The 20,643-nt window shown below is 41.0% G+C and overlaps 1 protein-coding gene across 1 annotated transcript in view; it reads left to right on the top strand.

Annotated features, from left to right (window-relative positions):
• Positions 1–20,643, top strand: part of LOC144495135 (prominin-1-A-like) — a 160,992-nt gene that overhangs the window by 73,881 nt on the left and 66,468 nt on the right. Inside the window, exons 5-9 of the mRNA XM_078215086.1 lie at positions 3,219–3,339; positions 3,450–3,513; positions 7,633–7,722; positions 18,179–18,396; positions 18,980–19,054. Coding sequence (XP_078071212.1) covers positions 3,219–3,339; positions 3,450–3,513; positions 7,633–7,722; positions 18,179–18,396; positions 18,980–19,054 — 568 coding nt within the window. The remainder of the gene's footprint in view (positions 1–3,218; positions 3,340–3,449; positions 3,514–7,632; positions 7,723–18,178; positions 18,397–18,979; positions 19,055–20,643) is intronic.

Genomic DNA, 20,643 nt, shown 5'->3' with positions numbered 1-20,643 from the left:
GTGGTGTTCCGCAGGGCTCTGTACTGGGACCTCTGCTGTTTGTGATATATAAATGATTTGGAGGAAGATGTAGCTGGTGTGATCAGTAAGTTTGCGGACGACACGAAGATTGCTGGAGTTGCGGATAGTGATGAACATTGTCAGAGAATACAGCAGGATATAGATAGGCTGGAACATTGGGCGGAGAAATGGCAGATGGAATTTAATCCAGATAAATGCGAAGTGATGCATTTCGGTAGATCTAATGTAAGGGGGAGCTATACAATAAATGGCAGAACCATCAGGAGTACAGACACACAGAGGGACCGGGGTGTACAAGTCCACAGATCCTTAGAGGTGGCAGCACAGGTGGAGAGGGTGGTCAAGAAGGCATATGGCATGCTTGCCTTTATTGGACAGGGCATAGAATATAAAAGTTGGCATATGATGTTGCAGCTGTGTAGAACGATGGTTAGGCCACATTTGGAATACTGCATCCAGTTCTGGTCGCCACACTACCAGAAGGACGTGGAGGCTTTGGAGAGAGTACAGAGAAGGTTTACCAGGATGTTGCCTGGTATGGAGGGTCTTGGCTATGAGGAGAGATTGGGTAAACTGGGGTTGTTCTCCCTGGAAAGACGGAGGATGAGGGGCGACCTAAGAGGTGTATAAAATTATGAAGGGCATAGATAGGGTGAACAGTGGGAAGCTTTTTCCCAGGTCGGAGGTGACGAACACAAGGGGTCACGGGTTCAAGGTGATGGGGGCAAGGTTCAACACAGATGTCAGGGGGACGTGTTTTACACAGAGGGTGGTGGGGGCCTGGAATGCACTGCCAAGCAAGGTGATTGAGGCGGACACGCTGGGATCGTTTAAGACTTAGCTAGATAGCCACATGAACAGACTGGGAATAGAGGGATACAAAAGAATGGTCTAGTGGGCACATGAGCGGCGCAGGCTTGGAGGGCCGAAGAGCCTGTTCCTGTGCTGTATTGTTCTTTGTTCTTTGACAATCTACTTCATTTTGTTGACATTGAGGGAGAGATTATTGTTGCTGCACCAGTTCACCAGATTCTCTATCTCATTCCTGTACTCTGTCTCGTCATTGTTTGAGATCTGACCCACTATGATGGTGTCATCAGCAAACTTGAAAATCGATTTGGAGGGAAATCTGGCCGCACAGTCATAGGTTTATAAGGAGTATCGTAGGGGGCTGAGAACACAGCCTTGAGGGCACCGGTGTTGAGGATGATCATGGAGATGGTGTTGTTGCCTATCCTTACTGATTGTGATCTGTGAGTTAGGAAGTTCAGGATCCAGTCGCAGAGGGAGGTGCCGAGGCCCATGTCACTTAATTAAAGGGTTTATTAATAAGATTTGTTCAGCATCCTTCTGGCTTCTGTTTGCTCCCTACATGTCTCCTGTCAAAGAAGACACCACTCACTGAGGTGATTACCTACTCTGAGTCCTAATTGGTCACCCAAGCCAGGTGACCCTTTTCTGCTGAGTTGCCCTTAAAGGGACAATCAGCACAGGAACATAACATGATAGGACTCCTGTGCCGAGTGAGAAACAGAAGGCATCTGTCTTTGGAAGGGTGGGGAAAGAGGAAGAAATATCACTCGAGATTAAAAAGTGAGTATTTATATTTAAATGTTTAGAGAGAGGCGTACCAACATTTTAACAAAAAAATCTGAATTAAAGACATTTAAATGGTACCTATTTTGTGTATTGATTCATAACAATCTGTAAATCCTTGTAGCTTTTACTGGGCATTGTAAAACCAGTAAAATACATTAATAACACATAGCCCACTTGTGTTTCTAAGTGTGTCCAATGCTGCAAATGTGCAGCCCACTGGAATTAAATTTAAATTGGTTTATTCAATGCATGAAAATTATACTGATGGAGAAACGTAATATTGTATTAAAAATACAATAGTTTTTTAATACAATTGTATTAAAAATAGTAGTTATATTTCTCTGAATTCTGTTTTGCACCGCTTTATTGTAAAATCTAACTACTGTTCTGGACTTTATAATATTGTTAAGTTTATTTTTAGTATATAACTAAAATAGATGAAATAGCTTGATCTCCCCAATAAAAAATAATTTGTGCAACCTCAAAGGTTTTCTTGTTGAAATAAAAAAAATTGTTTCATACGAGAGGGAGCATTAATTGTCTTCCATCACCCTGTTGGTCATTTGGATTTATATTCAGTGTCTTGTGTGGACGTAGTAGTTTATAGAAACAATGGGCTGGAATTTATGCCCCTCACAGGATTCTTCCAACAAATGTTTGAAATGAGGTGGGGGGGGGGTGGTGGGTGTACTCTCTTTGGGGAATGCCCTTTGTGAATCATGGGCACTCTGAGCATAGACACTCCCTCCATTCTGACACTGCAAAAGCCCACACCTTCATCCCACCCGCACCTTCCAAGGTGCCTGATCCCTCCCTGCCCTGACTTATCTAAGGCCTAAATCCACTGGGGCTTTCATCCTGGGCCTGCAATATTGGCTGTGCCCAGAATTGAACTCTGATACTGCCGCAATTACAGGAGTTGCTGGCCAATCAGATTGGCCAGCAGCTCCTGAAGGTGGGACTTCTTCCCGATGAGGGACAATAGTCCCACACTTGTTATCACTGCTTACAGAGTGTTGCAGGGTGGACTTTTTTACTTCATAGGCAGGGGTGGGGGGGTGAGGTGAGGTGTGTGAGTAGGCCATCCCTGTCGTCATTGTCTCCCCTCAACCCCCTCTCCCTCAACATGTGTTGGTAACCCTTCATGGAACTGGTTACTTTATTTCATGGTAACAAATAGTGCCAACGTTTTGAGAGTAATTGCTGTTGTCTTCCTTGGAATTTCTCTGATTTACCATATTTTAAGACGACTTTAAGTTATTGTATATAATTGAGATTTAAGTTTTCTGCTCTTCAGAATGCTCATGGGGGCGGGGGGAGGGGAAGTGTGTTCAAAATGAGTAAATTTTGAGGGTACCAATAATAGAAATGTAAAAGGATACTTGGTTCAGCAGTTAGATTTTTCTTTTGTTAATATGATCCATGTTGGTAAAATTCAAAATCTATCATTTTCCACTAATTTAGTTTAATTAATGCATTGTATCATATAGTTGTCAGATAAGTGACTTATTATTGATTTTGCACAATAATCTTGTTTAAGAGCACTTAGATTGTTGCTTCTCTTTTAAATAACTTATTTTTTAAACAATGAAAAACAGGGCTGGAACACTATGTATGTTTGCTGCTAACCAAAACCTCACCAACCAAATTAAAGGAGCTAAGAAGCTGGTGAACAACAACTTCCAAGACCTACATGCTTTGCTCAAATATACACCAACTGTAAGGAAGATTACAGCTCTATATTTCTATATATGCGAAATAAAGATTTTAAGAATTTGTGATGAGATGTAATTTGCACAATAGCAAGTAACTGATTATTTTTATTTCAGCAATTAAATTACATCACACGCAAATATGGCATTGCGAAGAACAAAGCACTTTCTGATATTAACAGTAAGTAATTATTTTTTATTTCTGCTTCACATAACCTTCTGCTTTATGGAACGTTACGCAACTCAGTCCTTATCATGCCTGAAACGTTGGTAAAATAGCAAGATTCCTTCAAAGGGAGTTGGCATATTAGTTGTGAAGAAAACCTTTCGTTCTTTCCAATAGTTTTAGTTATAATTGATGCAATTGCCAGTACCGATATTTTTGGCTACATAATTTTGACAGGCTTGTGTGACCTGGATTTATTTCAACAAATAAATGGGGCGGCACGGAAGCACAGTGGTTAGCACTGCTGCTTTACAGCTCCAGGGACCTGGGTTCGATTCCCGGCTTGGGTCACTGTCTGTGTGGAGTTTGCACATTCTCCTCGTGTCTGCGTGGGTTTCCTCCACGTGCTCTGGTTTCCTCCCACAGTCCAAAGATGTGCGGGTTAGGTTGATTGGCCATGCTAAAATTGCCCCTTAGTGTCCTGAGGTGCGTAGGTTAGAGGGATTAGTGGGTAAATATGTAGGGATAAGGGGGTAGGGGCGAGGTGGGATTGTAGTTGGTGCAGACTTGATGGGCCAAATGGCCTCTTTCTGCACTGTAGGGCTTCTATGATTCTTCTATAAATCTAATTCATGCATTACTATTTGAAGTGTTGAAGTACAAGTTCCTTAAACTGCATGCAAATTTTAAACTGAGGGAGAGAAACATAATTGGAGAAAACCATTTTAATAATATAAAAGCAAATTATTGTAGTTGCTGGAATCTGAAACAAATACAGAAAATGCTGGAAAATCTCAGCAGGCCTGACAACATCTCTGGAGAACAAAGCTGTTTCAAGTCTGGATGACTGGAGCTTTGCCAAAGAGTCACCCAGCCTTCAAATATTAGCTCTGTTCTCTCTCTACAGATGCACCCAGACCTGTTGAGATTTTCCAGCATTTTCTGGAGGTAACCATTGTTTTTTTAACACACACACACATTGTCTTGCAAAGGACTTTACTCGTAAAGTAAGATTATCTTGGGATTATTTGAATTTTCTATTTGTGGTTACTATCTGTATTTTATTACAAATCATCTGATATTACAACTTAGAACCTTATTTTGTAACAGATCCATCATTTTTAGGAAATGACCCAGTTTTATTGTTTCATGTTAGGAAAAGCCCCTGAAGGATATTTAAGGCCGCTGTTGAAATATTTCATGATCATATTTCAGAGCAGGACTGTTTCTTTTACTGAAGGAAATGTGCCCGTTGCATAAACAAGACAATGAGTAACTTTAGGAACCACATATGAAAAGACATTCATCAATAGATCACTCTACTCTCAATTTCTATGCCCCTGATATCTGTATCCTTGCCTCTTTCCTATAGAACTTGAGATAGTCTACTTGATTCATATGAAACAAGAGTTATCTTCATAACTTCCCTGAAAACTTCCATGACTTTGTTACTTTTGCATGAGGACAAACAGTAGAGAAAGGGAACTTCAGATCCATGTTTCCAAACTCAGAAGTGCATCACTAAATTCATGAAATATATGTAGATAGGGGTACAATAACATAGCTATTCTGAAACTGGACTAATAACCCAGAGATCTGGATTAATAATTTCAGAGCCATGAGTTCAGATCTCAACACAGCAGCTGGGAAATTTAGTTAATTCAATCTGGAATTCTGAAAAAAATAGGTCAAACTCCAAAAGTATCGTTAAAAAAAACCCAACTGATTTCCTAATGTCCTTTAGGGAAGGAAATCTGCTATCCTTATCTGGTCTGGTCTATTTGTAACACTTAGCTTTTCTCTGCTACCATGCCCATATCTATTACATTACTTACGAAAGCCTTAAGGATTCTCATGCCCTAATGGTAATAATCCCAATTTCAGTTTGAGGTCAGGGTATTTATTAAAAATGAAATTATCCTCAGCATCATGGATATAGTAGTAGCCTAGCCTGGCAAGCTCCTCACTTGTATTTTATGGGGAATTTGGGACAGGCAATAAGTACCAACCTTGTCAACAAAGCCCACATCCCATGAATGAATTTTTAAAAAGCCTCTCAAAGAAATCAACCTTTTTTAAGAATAGATCCATCATGTACTTGTGTACTACAGGTGAACATAGACAACAACAGTTAAGCTCAAATGTACTAATGGAACCTAAACAATAAAGCTTTAAGCAATAATAAATAAATTTGCTACACTTTTTCATGTTGGCAATCATATTGGTTTTACAGCCCTTCCTTAGCTACCATGTTGATTAGTGTTCACTTGTTAATTCCCATATCATAACCCTGACAAATAATCATAGTGTGATCATCTACATGCCCCTACTTGGTGCCAAGTTAACTGATCTAAATTTAAAATCCTCTGATCAAAAGTATAATTTTCAGTTCAGATAGTTTTTGGCGAAGCCATTTTGAGATTTAAAAGTGACTTGTTTTATGTTTTTGACTATTTTTAAAATTTTATCTTTCATTTGTCCTTGTTCTGAGGGTTGCCACATTATGGCCAATCTTTCTCCACTGATTACTGCCTGTCCCAATGAGAGGCCAGTCCATGTTGTGATATTATCCATCCATGCCATCTTGGATCCACCTTGTGCACATTTTCCAGAGTTTTGCATGGCATTGCCTCCTCCTCCAAACACTCCTCTTTTATGTCTGCGTCACGTTTCCAAAAAAGTGTGAGCTTTCTTAATTGTTGCCTCAAACAAGTTTGTCTTAGCACCAGCTTTCTCAAAATATCCACCCAAGTCCTTTTATTTCAAATGCTCATGTTTGAATCATGTCACTCTTCTTGATGGTCCATCTTTCGCGGCCATACATTGTCACCGGTCGCATAAGGGCCCTTAGAGCATGAATTTTCATTATAATTGAGATGATGTGGCCACTCCATATTCTTTTAAGTGAGTTCATAATGCCATGATCCTTGTTAAGCCTAGCCTGAATTTCTTTGGTAGACTCTGCATCGATTTATTTTTGGTCAGGATTAGAAAAGAAGAGTTGCATTTAATTTTGAAGTTTTAAATTCATTCAGATGATAGATAGTTAAAATGCTAATGAACTGGCACTTGAATTGTTTCCCTGCAGACTGAAAATTGATAATTCATTGAACTGTCTTGGAAAGTGCAAAACATTTATGCATTTATATTTGGTTTGTGATCCAATTTTCTGGCAGTGAATATTAAGAGATTTTTTAAAAAACAGCTAGGATAGATTGTGAAATTCTATGGAAACAGATACACTAAAGGCAGACTTTTGGGGGAAGAGGAATGAAGGCTTTGGCAAGATAAGAGTTTGGATATACTGATAAAACACTGACATGTAGGCCAGGAATTTCCCTCCCAAGGCAGGTGCATCGGTTGAGATTAGAAGTTAAAAGATTTACAATCTTTGGTCACCCTGTTAAAGGCAAGACCTTGATAAACTGGAAAGTATACAAAGAAGACTTACGAGGATGTTGCCAGGACTAGTGGGCCTGAGTTACAGGGAGAGGTTGGTCAGGCTAGGACTTTATTCCTTGGAAGTTAGGAGAATGAGAGGTGACCATATTGAGGTGTATAAAATCATGAGGGGCATAGATAGGATGAATGCACATAGTCTTTTCCCAGGGAAGTGGAATTGAAAACTAGACGGCATCGGTTTGTGAGAGGGAAAGATTTAAAAAGGATCTGAGAGGCAACTACTTCACGCAGAGGGTGGTGATATATGGTATGAGCTACCAAAGAAAGTGGTTGAGGCAGATACCATGGCAACATTTAAGAAGCATTTGGATGAGTACGTGGATGGGAAAGGATGAGAGGGTTGCATGTCAAACGTGGGCAATTGGGACTAGCTGGGAGGGCACCATGGTCGGAATGGAAGGGTTGGGCAGAAGGGCCTGTTTCCGTGCTGAATTGCTCTATAACTAATATTTTCACTGAGTCAGACATTTACCATGTCTGCCATGTATTATAAATCAGGAATTTCTTGTGCAATGTATGACTTGGCAAGGGAATTTCTATTACGCATTTGAGAAATGAATGGCAAGCATCTGTAGTCTTTAACGTTTTCAGATTCACAGCTAACGTTCTCATAAAAGTTATGAGTATAATTGCATTTTGCTAAACAGAATGATGCAACTTTTCCTCTTGCAGATGTTGGGAGTATACTTGGTGGCAAAGTTAAGGCACGCTTTGGAAAATATGTAATCCCTGCACTTAAGGATTCCCTCGATGTGGCCAGAGGTGCGTTGTGTACAATTAGTTCAAGCATTCTATCTAATAATTTCTGTTAATGACTTACAAAAGGTTTTGTTGAAATATAGGGAAAAAGATGCATATTTGGAAATGTGCAAAGAACATTCAGTGCTCAGGTGGTTAAAGTGATGTGGAATAGGAAATTGGAAACTAGAATGCAATATAGACGGGTCACATGTAGAGCTTGTTATTAAACCAAGTAGAAAAAGAGGAACAAGACCAAATTGCTATTGAATGAGACTATTTTTACTGTTCCACTATCAGTATTTCTGCAGGATACACAACATTGGGAAGGGTTGAGACCAATTCATTGGTATAAGAAATAGGAGTAGGCCATCTAGCCCCTCGAGCCTGCCCCCATACAAGTTGAACAAAAGGGGGGTAAAAAATTGTTTCATGAATATTCAACTGTGGTTTCTTGGATAGTTTTCTATTAAAAGGAACACGCATATTTATAGGTTAGTTGAATATGCAATTAATTATTTTGTAAAGTTAGCCAGTTAGCAAGATTTAAGCATCTAATGTTGTAACCACATGTATAGAAAATTAAAATATCACTATAATTTTCCACTTATTTCCATCAACTGCCATGGACTGTCCAAGTTTTAAAAAGCGTTGGGTTTAATGTAAATTTTGGGAAATTGAAACAAATTTTACAATCATGATATTAGCTAGCAAATGTAGTGCATCAGTTGGAGAAATGAGTATTCAAGAAAGGGGTCTACGATTGAACCACCAGAGACTTGAGGTTTGGGAGGAGTCAAAGTGCATTTAAAATAAAACTTGAAATTTATTTTTTGTTTGTTAAAAATGAATGTAACAGTCTACAAATCTTGCATTTTTAAATGAGATGCACAGTGATGAAATTTATCCTAACAGTGACTCCTGGCAGTCAGAGAACTACAGTTGTAAAGGGTTCTATTTGTGTGGAAAGTGACCTTTGCTGAAAACGTAGGACCAAAATTTCTGTAATGAAGCTGTGAAAATTAGCTTCAACATTTGTGATCTGAACGTCCCTCATTCACTAATGTATTTTTCCACTTCCTAAAGGCAGTGATTTATGGTACTGCTTTTGTGTTGCACAACTAGCATTAACCTTAGATAGCAAACTCAACTTGCCATTCTTTCAAAGATGGTGTGTACTGTCGATCTATTAAATCATGGAGCAGGTCAGGTGAATGTTGCAGTTGATCACAATCCAGTCCTTGCTCAATGTATACATTCTTCAATTGAGATTGGTCAGTGAAGAAATTGCCAACTGATTTGATGTTCTGTCTGGGATTAGCTGGCTCTGGGCAGACCTAAAATAAAACCTAGGATTTTGCTGGTCTAAGTGGGCCAGGATCACACTCAACAGGGGTCTAAGGATATGCTTTTCTCCAGTTTGTTTAAGCACTGTAATATTGCTTGGCTTACTGAAACTGAATCATAGTGTTTGGAGTGCAAAACTGGCTGGAAAATCTGGGACAGCCAAAATCTCTTGGGCACAAATGAACCCTATTTCTGCTGTTACTCTGTTGTTTTCGGTTGTTACCTTTTTTGCTTCATTTTTTTTCTTGCCTTGAAGTCACAGTGGAAAGGGTCATCAAAGGTAACGTCAACTTCAAATATGTGAAGTCTTGTGCACTTGTGTGTTTTTGGTCTTTTGTTATTTTCCGTCTGTTGGTTTGAATCCATACTTAATTGTTGTAGTCAACTTTGCCTTGGATTTTACCCCTTGACTAGAAATATATTTAAATCATCATCTTGGAAATTATTTGTCTGCACAAAATCCATCATTGAGATTTCCAGTTTAGTTTGCAAAATATGCTTTCTAAAGCTATTATAAAGATGATTCTTAGTTGTATGAACCGTTTTGAATGTTGAATAATTGTCACTATTAAAAAATGGTCCTCCAAGGATTTAAAAATAACAAGAATTCAGGATAAGCCAATTACAAGGCAGACGAAACTAAAGTAAATAGAATTGTATTCAGTTCCTTACAACTGAAGGATACATAAAAGATACTTGAGAGATACGATCCAGAAGTTCAGTCCCAAAACAAGTTTGTTTTATTCTGTCCTCTCAGGTTGTAGCTAAAAGTTTCATGTTAAGGGAATGCAAATAGAGGGCCCTCTAGAGATGAAGATTCAGTACTGCACATTACAGCTTATTTTCCTGGAATCAGTACAAATTTCTGTAGCATCTGACACAACAACCACAAGACACACAACTGCCCCTCAAAATAGATCTTTAAAATGTTTAATTGGAAACATTGTTATTAATTGAAGATTACCTAATTTGGAAGAAATAAATAATCCAGAAAAATAGTTTCTTGGGTATTAAAAGCAACTTTTGTAGTTTTTTTTAATGGTTTGCAGTATGCAGCTCATGCATCGGATAAATTATCAAACAAAAAAGCTAAAATACCCGACTCTTTGCCCTCGCTTTGAAGCCAGATCTTAATATGCTGGCACTACTTCAATCAATGTCACTCTCTTTTCTCCCATTCTTCAAGTTGGTCAGGATAATATTGAAATGGTGTATGAATGAGCTTAAATTTTCTCGAGTTCAATATTGGAAAGCCCAAGGACATTGTTTTTAGCTTCTGCTACAAATGTTGTACCCTAACCACTGATTGCATCTCCCTCCCGGTGACAGTCTTGGGTTGTTTCCACCTCAATGTCCTGTTTAACCCTGAGCTGAGCTTCAGGTATTATTTCCTCTCCATCACAAAGATAGCCTACTTCCACCTGGATAATGTTGTCTCGCCCTGCCCTTGCCTCAGCCCTGCTGCTACATACCTCATTCTTTTGATGCATTTGTTGCCTCCTTACTTAGTGGCCTCCTGGGTAGCCTCACATTCCACCACCAATCTGAGGTTATCCAAAGCTCTGTATTCCTAACTTTCAGCAAATCCTATTCACCAGCCTTGATTTTAAAATGTTCAGCTTTATTTTCAAATGGCCTTGCAGCTACTTATCTCCAACTTTCACCCACCCTACAACCCTCTCAATATTCTGTGTTCCTCCAACTCTGAACTTGTGTGCATCACTTCCTTCGCCTTATTAATACAAGTTTTGCCTTTAGCTGCCTCGGCCTTAAATGGAGTTCCGTCACAAAACTGCACCATCTTAATACCCCCCTCATCCTTTAAGGTGTTCCTTAAAAAAACTACCTCTTTTGACCACCTGTTCTAGGCTGGGAAAATTTGGCGATCAGCAATACATCCATGTAGCACCCAGCCCTAATATCTACTTGTTTGTCTCGATGTTAATTTTTGGTTTATAACACTCCTGTGAAGCACCTTGTGACATTTTAAAGGTACTAACACAAGTTGTTGGGTATGCTGACTACTAGCTAACAGCTTCTAGAAAACCAATTACAATATGTGTGGTAAATAATGAAAGTTATGCTGGAACTAATCAATTGCCCTGATCAGAATATTCATTGCCATCATGGCAAAGGAATGTACAGTTGAGGAGCAAATGAAAATCAAGATATTGGGTGCAGAGAAACAGTGGGCAGTGAGATGTTGCTGTTATAGAACATAATTCCAAAGTTACAAAACCCACAGTAATGTTGTGTCCCGTTTCATACTTCAAAAGGGACTGTTACTCTTTAAGGCACTCTGAGATAAATGACTAAAACAATTTAAGATACAAGGCTGAAGGTTGAAAACTCTTAACTCAACAGTTGTCTTCATACAATAAGGCCTTCTAATTCAAATATAACTCTTAAGTGTTAATGGCCAAGGAGTATAGCAGTTCCATGCTTTAATCTGTTCACCCATGATTGACCTCACAGGACTTGTACAGGACTAGGACTATATGGTGTATTCCACTTGTAAAATAAGGATGCAGACAAAGGCTTCCAAAGAGTGATATCCGTGTCTTACATATTGACTACATTTAAGCAGACTTATCACATTAGGTTAATTGATATACTCTGATTACTTGATCATGGTACGTAGCTGAACTACAAATTAATTATTGAACAGAGTCATGATGGCAGCAGTTACAGCCTGCATGGCAGCAACTATATAGACTTCCATCCAAGCTCCCAGTTCAAGGGGATCTCTCCCAGAGGCGCTCCATTGGTCTGCCAGAGCTGCCATGGTGTTGCTCACCATTTCCATGGTGGAAATGTTGGGCTCCACGCTTTGTTTGATGCCCTGTGCTACATTGTAGCTGGAATCCTCTTATGTTCATTGCCAGTGAGTGGAGACTGTTTTTCAAGATCTTCATCCGAGCCCCCTGCAGCCGAACTCATCTGTACCTCCAGGGAGTTTGCACACAAACTGTCCTGTCCGCCTGACCTGGCTGCAGCCCATTTATGCCCTCTGTTCACCACATCCTGATCCTGACTCTTAACTTACCACTAAGGTTCATGCAGTACCAGTATCTGAGCTGGTAGCTGTGGATATCACATTAGGTGTGCCTCCTCTACACTGCCATGGAAATGTTATTACTCATTCTTAGGGCGTTTTGGAAGCTGACCAGGTGTCTGTTCTGGACTATCTGAAAGCTCAATAGCATAAGAGGGAAGAGAGAAGTTGGTCTGGTGAGGACAGTTGGAGCTACACAGTTTCCATTTAACGGCTTATTTTCTTATGAGGATGATGACTGTGTGAAGAGGTGCATAAGTTAACTTACTATCTTCCTCGATAGCCTTGGCAATGCCCAGTGTAACTGGCTTTGTGGCACTGTCTTCATCATTTATTTCACCATCTCCTTCATGGTGCTGATATGTATTGGTCTATTCTTTCTCTCCTATTATGAGCCGCCCTCTGAAGGCAGATTTTCAGTGGCTGTGTGTGTGTTATAGTCATGTGATGGATATCTGTAGGTTTGTGGAGACTTGGAATGATGTGAATATTGCTGTCATAGTTGGGATGTGTGCATGGGTGATTCTAGAATTGGGATGTGAGGGTACATCCTGAGAGCCAAGGTCTGCTGCTGGATAATTGATCGGGTATGGTGTTTAAAATGAAAAGTGGGTGGTTGTAGATCCGAGATACAATTGGCCAATGTGTCCACTAACTGACCGCCCGAGCGAGGAAATTAAACATTTTCTGAAACTTGTCAGGGTGGCATTCTGGGCATTACCTGTCCTTGCCACTTGCCCCTATTTCTTTGAGGGTGGGGCTCAAAGGCTTCCGGTCCCCTAGCAGAGGTCTGGTGTCTTTCTTGATTTTCAATTGAATCATCAATGCCCCCAGGACAGTGTTACTGATTCACTGAGAGGACCCTCTCTCTTGTGCATTGTAATATCTCCCTTCAGCCTGAGTTTTCCACAATCATTATCCAGGAGCCGTCACTCCTTTAGTCCAGCTTTCCATTTATGGCACTGTACTTTTAAAAAGGGAAGGCCTGCTGGAAACCATGGCTCACTTGCAGTGCACAAAGGCTACCTGCATTGTTAAGAGGTGAACACAGCATCTGCATGGGGCCATGCTACAAATATGGAAATGAGATGGGGGCACCAAAATAAATTGCTTCCATCCAAATCCGTGGTGACATGCTGCGAATTGTAGCCCCCATGCCATGGGCGGCACAGTAGCACAGTGGTTAGCACTGCTGCTTCACAGCTCCAGAGACCTGGGTTCGATTCCCGGCTTGGGTCACTGTCTGTGTGGAATTTGCACATTCTCCTCGTGTCTGCGTGGGTTTCCTCCGGGTGCTCCAGTTTCCTCCCACAGTCCAAAGATGTGCGGGTTAGGTCGGTTGGCCATGCTAAAAATTGCCCCTTAGTGTCCTGAGATGTGTAGGTTAGAGGGATTAGCAGGTAAATATGTAGGCACATGGGGTAGAGCCTGGGTGGGATTGTGGTTGGTGCAGACTTGATGGGCCGAATGGCCTCTTTCTGCACTGTAGAGTTTCTATGATAATTTCTATGATAACTGTGAAAAAATAGCATGTACCTCTACGTTTACATATTAGAAAAATTAAATATTAAATGTAAACAGATGAACCAATCTATCTGAAGAAATCTTTACGCTGTTGCGAAAGAGATTGAGATACAGGGCTGGGTTTATTGTTCCAGCATGGGTTCTGCCCTCTAGTTGGAGAACTGGTGGGAAACTGGTGTCCCCTAACTGGCCAGCACCGGGCTGCCTCATATTCTTGTGTCTCGGGCCCCGGCACCAGAAACCTTTCCCACCTGTAAGCAGCTGGCCAATCAGAGATTGGTAGCTTTCTGTTGCTGGCAGCGCGACCAGGAGTGGTGGCTGCTGCTGGTAGTGCTCCAAGAACGTCACCAGCCATCACCCCCCCCCCCCCCCCCCTCCCCCCAACCCAACTGAGACTCTGCCACAAGCATGCAAGTTTCTCATGTTGGCCTTTTCCTGCCTTAATCACAAGGGATTTCCCAGCTACCTGACATGTGGGGTGGAATTTTCCTATTTAGAGATTTGAGTGCCCAGACAGGGATGGGAAAATGGAGTGCTTCCCGTTCTGGTAGCTGGCAGAAAAACATGCCAAATCTTCCAACCCCAACCTCATTAATTATGCACCTGGGTTTTTTATGGTATATTCAGTGGCAGGGCAGGCCTGCATAGTATATAGTCTGCCTGTGTCTGGATGCCATATTGAAAATGTGCCTGACATCACTAAACCACTATTGAAGAAAGAAGATGGACCAGCTGAAAATGAAGGTAGATCTCCAGGAGCACTCTGAGGCAGGAAGATTGACCCCCTTCAGGATATCAAATAGAGAAGGTCCACCTCCAGATGCTCCTCCGATACATTTCTTTGATGATCCAGGGTGCAGGGTTGTGGGCGGCCTCCATCCTGAACTTCGGAGGCAACCCGAGACATTATTCAGATGAGTCCTGACTTCTCCAGCCATGTTGTGTGAGTGTGGCATATTTTCCCTCCAGCATTGCCACTAACCGATGCAAACGAGATTCACACTGTCCTCGGGTAGGTTTTCAACCCGCCATGGCGAGCATCAGCGGAAGTCACAACGGAGTGAAACCGGCCCGCCCACCATATTTTCCCGATGTGTCTGCCATCAAACATGCTGGGGGGGTGCTTGGGAGAATTCCACCCAGGGCCTTTCCTACCATTAGCCTGCCCCAGTCACCATGTTTTCCACTGTAATGGAGTGGATTAAATTCCACCCATTTTTATGCAAGGCAATGGAACAACATGCATGTCATTCAGGAATTCTGTATTTTGACTGCATGGCCCTTGCCCTCAATATTTTGGACCATTTGCTAAAATTACTGCTTAAGCAACAGCAGTATTTGTAGAAAAATAGAATTTGTGCAGGGATGGTAGATTTTAGTTGTGTCCTACTGGAATCTATGTGCTGCTGAATTTTTAGGAGGCCACTTTCACATGGAATTTGCACAGACTTTAGCCAAATGAGTTGCAGTTTGTATCAATGAGTAAGCTGAGCGGTGAAGCAGTTACTGTCATTACTGCACATCGTTATATATATTTCATTGAAGTTGATTATATTTCCTTAGATTCTTTAAGATATTAAGATACTAAGCAGGATTTTACAGCCTTGCTCATCCCGAAACCATAAAATCCCGCCAAGGTCAACGGACCTTTCCATTGTCTGCCACTCGCTCACTCCAATTCCCGTGGCGGGTGGGATGGTAAAATTCCAGCCACTACGTCTGAGGCAATCCTTTGTAAAATGACCATTCCTCAAAAAAATACATGCAGTGTTGCAAGGATTCGAGCAGAAGCCCAGAGGAATGCACTGGAATGGTAGTGGTGCAAGACCCTCTGCGTTTTGAGAATTGGTTCTGCCAAGAGCAGGCAGTGTTGACCTATGTAAAAGATAGCAGCCCCACCTTGCCACTTATAGCATTACAACAACAACTTGCATTGATATAGAGGGTGGGATTTTCCAGCTCTTCCTGCTGGTGGGATCTTCTGGTCCCATCAACAGTGACTCTTTGCCATGGGTTCCCCGGCAGCAGAGAGTGCGAACAGGGAAAATCCTGTTGACAGTGACAGGACCAGAACGTCTCACCACCAGCCAATGGTGGTGAGCCACCTCAGCCACCACAAAACATACCGCAGGGGTTGCAGAAAATTCCACCCAGAATCTTTCACAAAGTTAAACATCTGGAAGTGCTTCACAGGAGCATTTCAAACAACTCGATCCCAAGTCACATTAGTAAATGATGGAGTTGGATGACCAAAGGCTTAATTATAGAGGTAAGTTTTAAGGAATGCCTTAAAGAAGGAGAGGCAACAGGATTTCCACAGCTTAGGCCCTAGTCAACTAAAGGCATGATTGGCAATCTTGGAACCATTAAAACCCAAGATATGCAGTTCAGTTACTAGTGGTGTACCGCAAGGATCTGTTTTGGGGCCACTGCTGTTTGTAATTTTTATTAAAGACCTGGATGAGGGCATGGAAGGTTGGATTAGTAAATTTGCGGATGACACTAAAGTCGGTGGAGTTGTCGACAGTACAGAGGGAAGTGGCAGGTTACAGAGGGACATAGATAAGCTGCAGAGCTGGGCTGAGAGGTGGCAAATGGAATTTAATGCGGAAAAGTGTGAGGTGATTCACTTTGGAAGGAGTAACAGGAATACAGAGTACTGGGCTAATGGTAAGATACTTGGTAGTGTGGATGAACAGAGGGATCTGGGTGTCCATGTGCATAGATCCCTGAAAGTTGGCACCCAGGTTGATAGGGTTGTTAAGAAGGCGTACGGTGTGTTAGCTTTTATTGGTAGAGGGATTGAGTTTCGGAGCCAGGAGGTCATGCTGCAACTGTACAAAACTCTGGTGCGGCCGCATTTGGAGTATTGCGTACAGTTCTGATCGCCGTATTATAGGAAAGATGTGGAAGTGTTGGAAAGGGTGCAGAGGAGATTTACCAGGATGTTGCCTGGTATGGTGGGAAAATCGTATGAGGAAAGGCTGAGGGGCTTGAGGTTGTTTTTGTTAGAGAGAAGAAGGTTAAGAGGTGACTTAATAGAGGCATACAAGATGATTGGAGGATTAGATAGGGTGGATAGAGAGAGCCTTTTTCCTCGGATGGTGATGGATAGCACGAGGGGACATAGCTTTAAATTGAGGGGTGAGAGATATAGGACAGATGATAGAGGTAGGTTCTTTACTCAGAGAGTAGTAAGGGCGTGGAATGCCCTGCCTGCAGCAGTAGTGGACTCGTCAACATTAAGAGCATTCAAATGGTTATTGGATAAACATATGGATGATATTAGAATAGTGTAGATAAGAGGGGCTTTAGATTGGTTCCACTGGTCGGCGCAACATCGAGGGCTGAAGGGCCTGTACTGCGCTGTTATGTTCTATGCAAGACAACAAAACTGGAAGCGTACAGGTATCTTTGAGCATTGTAGGCTGATGGAGGTTACGAAAAGGGAGGGGCAAGGCCATTAAAGGATCTTAAAAAGAGGATGATGATTTTATAATCAAGGTGTTCCTGAAGTGTGATATGAGCAGCATGGTTTTAGATGGGGTTTACAATTTATAGAGGGTGGAAAATAGGAGATTGGCCAGAAGAGTATTTTACTCAGGCCTAGAGGTTAAACTAGGTATGGGTTTCAATAGCGGATGAACTAAGGCAGTGTCAGAAATAGATGATATTAATAATTTGGGTGGAATTTTCTGAGAATTTGGCAGTGTCAATTCTGGTGAGAAAACTGGCTTGGAACTCTCCAACTCCACTTGTCTGTGTTTTTTCTCCAAATCTTGTCCCTGTATCTGAAACAAAAAAGTGGAGATGGTTTGTGCCACCATTCTGGCAAGGCAGGACTCTTTGAGCCAGGAACCGGCTTCACAGAGAATGGGAACCCTCCCCCGCCCCCTCCAAAAACAAAAAGATGAGACCCTGCACATGAGACTCCCCCTAGGGCCTGCCCCGGCACAGGGTCGGACCTGTAAGGGGGCATTGCCTGGCTACATCCCTCTCCACTGGGGCCTATACTGACCTCTGCGCCCCCGGAGGGATCCCTTCGACAGGTTCACGTCTGGGTGACTGTTGTGAGCTTCGCCAGTATGAAATCAAATCAGTGAGGTATGAAAATCTCATGGGGAGGGGACAATCTGGCGAGGGAGGGGAGGGTTTGATTACATTTAAATTTATTTAAATGTAATACAATGTATAACATTTAAACAAACATTGTATAACATTTAAATAAACAATCAAGTTCATGCCCAATATGGCGAGATTCATGATTTCCAAGTTTCGCCTGATCTTGAGCCCCCATCACCGATCTCATGGATGGAGAGTGCGGGCTCAAGATCCTGTCTTAAACCAGGGTGCACATGTACAGTACAAAAAGTTAATTTCCAATTTTTCAAAATAACTTCATGTAGAGTCTAAACATTAATTTTCTACCTGAGAAGGATTTGCAGAATGAAAAGCTGAAATATGGTGGGTTCTGTCCAGCCATCTGACATCCAAGGTAAATTTTACATTGGCTAATAAGTGGGATAATTTTTGTTCAACCCTATCTTTCTGCAGCTATCAACAAAACCAAAGAAGTTTTAGAGAAGGTGTCTACCTCACATCAAACTTTAGACAATGCAACAAGCAAACTTCAGGCAAACTTGACTGATACACGAACAAGTCTCAGCAACACATTGAATGATGCAGCTTGCAGAGTACCTAATGCTGTTGCATATTGTGATGCCATAAGGGATTCACTGGATTCTCTCAATATAAATGCAAACTTCAGTCAGGTAAGACATTTTTATTTTTAAGTAGGCTTTCGTTCCTGATCTACATATGCTACCAGACCTGCTGAGTTTATCCAGCATTTTCTGTTTTTATTTTGGATTTCCAGCATCCGCAGTATTTTGCTCTTATAATTGTGAAATATGCTCAATTCCTTTCTCTTTAGCGTTTTACTTGGTGAATTTTCTAGTTGTCAAACGATCATTGTGCTGAATGTTGTGGTCAGCAGCAAAGCAGCAGTACTTCTTGCTGACCTCAAAGAAAACTACCCATAAAGATTGCTCGATCTTTGTGGCCTGGATTGTACCTTTGCCAGCATTATTTTGACTCCAGAATCAGCTCGAGGCATATGGCGTCCAGCAGTACCTGGTGACATTATTGCTGGAAGTTAAAACGCCTTGAGCTGATCCTGGAATCAAAATAATGTTGAATATCACTTACATTACTGGACAAAAGTCATTAATGTATGTGCAAAGACCAGAAGCAGTTGTCAAGTTCATGGTTGCAATGCTGACAGTTTTGCTGTCATTAGAACTGTGGAATCTAGGCTTTTTAAAACACCTGAAAGTGTGTTTTTCAATTCTTCAGCTACCAGGTGTCGATTCTGAACTCGCAGAAGTGAATGACGTGCTGAGTACTGACTTTGAAGACTTGATTCAGAAGGTAAACGATGCTCTTTTCTTTTGGGACTTTTAAAATGCCAGCTAGGCTATGATGTCACCTCTTGAGTTCTCCAAGTTGTTGTGCCGTTAATGTTATGTTTACTAAATTCTGATTGTTACTACAATATTGAAACTTTTAATCTGCGTGACACATCCTGGGATTTATTTGGTCCTTATTTTTGAACCACACTTAATGTACTAAAGGTAAATCCAAAGATTATGCATTACTTGGCTGTGTTTTGTTGGTTGTAGAGACTAATAATAGTCCCTTCAGGTGACCTTCAATTTCTTCAAGCGAATTTGCTACACTTGAACTTGGAAACAGATTGGTAGAGGCAAAAGTCTGTTGGAAAATAGTGAAGGAGATGTGAAAGCAATGGGTAGTAAAGCCAGGGTTAGTGAAGGACAGCTTGGGTAATGTTGAAATCTGCAGGTACTGACAGCTAAGATCTCTGTCCACGTCTTGTGTTTTACATGCATAATATGCAGCTGCATCTTGCATGCAAAACTAAGTATGAATTGAAGTCCCATTAAAGGCAGTTAAACTGTCCTTCAAAAGTAAAACTGGATGAATTAAGACTGAAAAAGAAGCTAGGTGAAGTGAAATATTCAAATAACTAATATAGAGAGGAGCTGGTTGGAACTCTCATAGTCACTAATACTTGATCAATGTCTTGGTATTCAGTTGATCTTTTTGAGAGACTGTAAAATGGCAGAACGTATAAGAGATTTTCCTTGTAATTAGTTACATTCCTTGAAACTGTTTCTGTTTCACACTTGGTGGCTTTGTATTTATATATGATATGCATATATGTGTCAGTATACGTGTCTGCATTTATAATTATCTGTGATCCAATGGATTTTATCACGTTAATTTTAAAGTAACTGTGTCGGTTTGTTAATGGTAATAATTGAAGGATAATATTGACTCTTGGATTTTAGTTACATTTAGGTAGAACTTTATAATCGTTAATCAGTACAACTATGATTTGAATAGGCTTTCAGTAGAAGCCTCAGTTACTTAGGTAAATAAAGTGAATACTGGAAATTTATAGTGAAAATCCATTGAGGTGAACATATATGAACTACACATGTTTTGGAATAAGATTTTGAAAGTGCATTGGGCTATGTTTCAGAACTGAGATTTTGAACTTTTGGCTTGCGTTTTAAATTTTTTATAGGATATCTGAATGCTAAGTGTCGCACAGAATCCACAGTGTTCCTCTACAAATGTGGAGTGGAGAATTGGTTTGGGATTTCCCATGCATGTTAAAGGTTTTATATAGAATGGCTAAATTATCTTTCCTTGCACTGTCCCACATATTCTATCTCCCATTGGAAAGATAATTGATCAGAAGTCCAGATCTTTTCACAACAACATGGGGTGCAACAGTAATTGAAGATAGCTTATAGATATAAAATACCGAATCGGATATGTATATTAACACAGATGTCTATGTCTTACGACAATAAGAAGTCTCACAACACCAGGTTAAAGTCCAACAGGTTTATTTGGAATCACGAGCTTTCGGAGCGTTGCTCCTTCATCATCCTTAACTCACCTGATGAAGGAGCAGCACTCCGAAAGCT

The sequence above is a fragment of the Mustelus asterias genome, chromosome 1, assembly GCF_964213995.1.
Source record: "Mustelus asterias chromosome 1, sMusAst1.hap1.1, whole genome shotgun sequence".
Taxonomy (NCBI): domain Eukaryota; kingdom Metazoa; phylum Chordata; class Chondrichthyes; order Carcharhiniformes; family Triakidae; genus Mustelus; species Mustelus asterias.
Note: the sequence above shows the minus strand (reverse complement) of the source record. Positions and strands in the feature narration are given on the sequence as shown.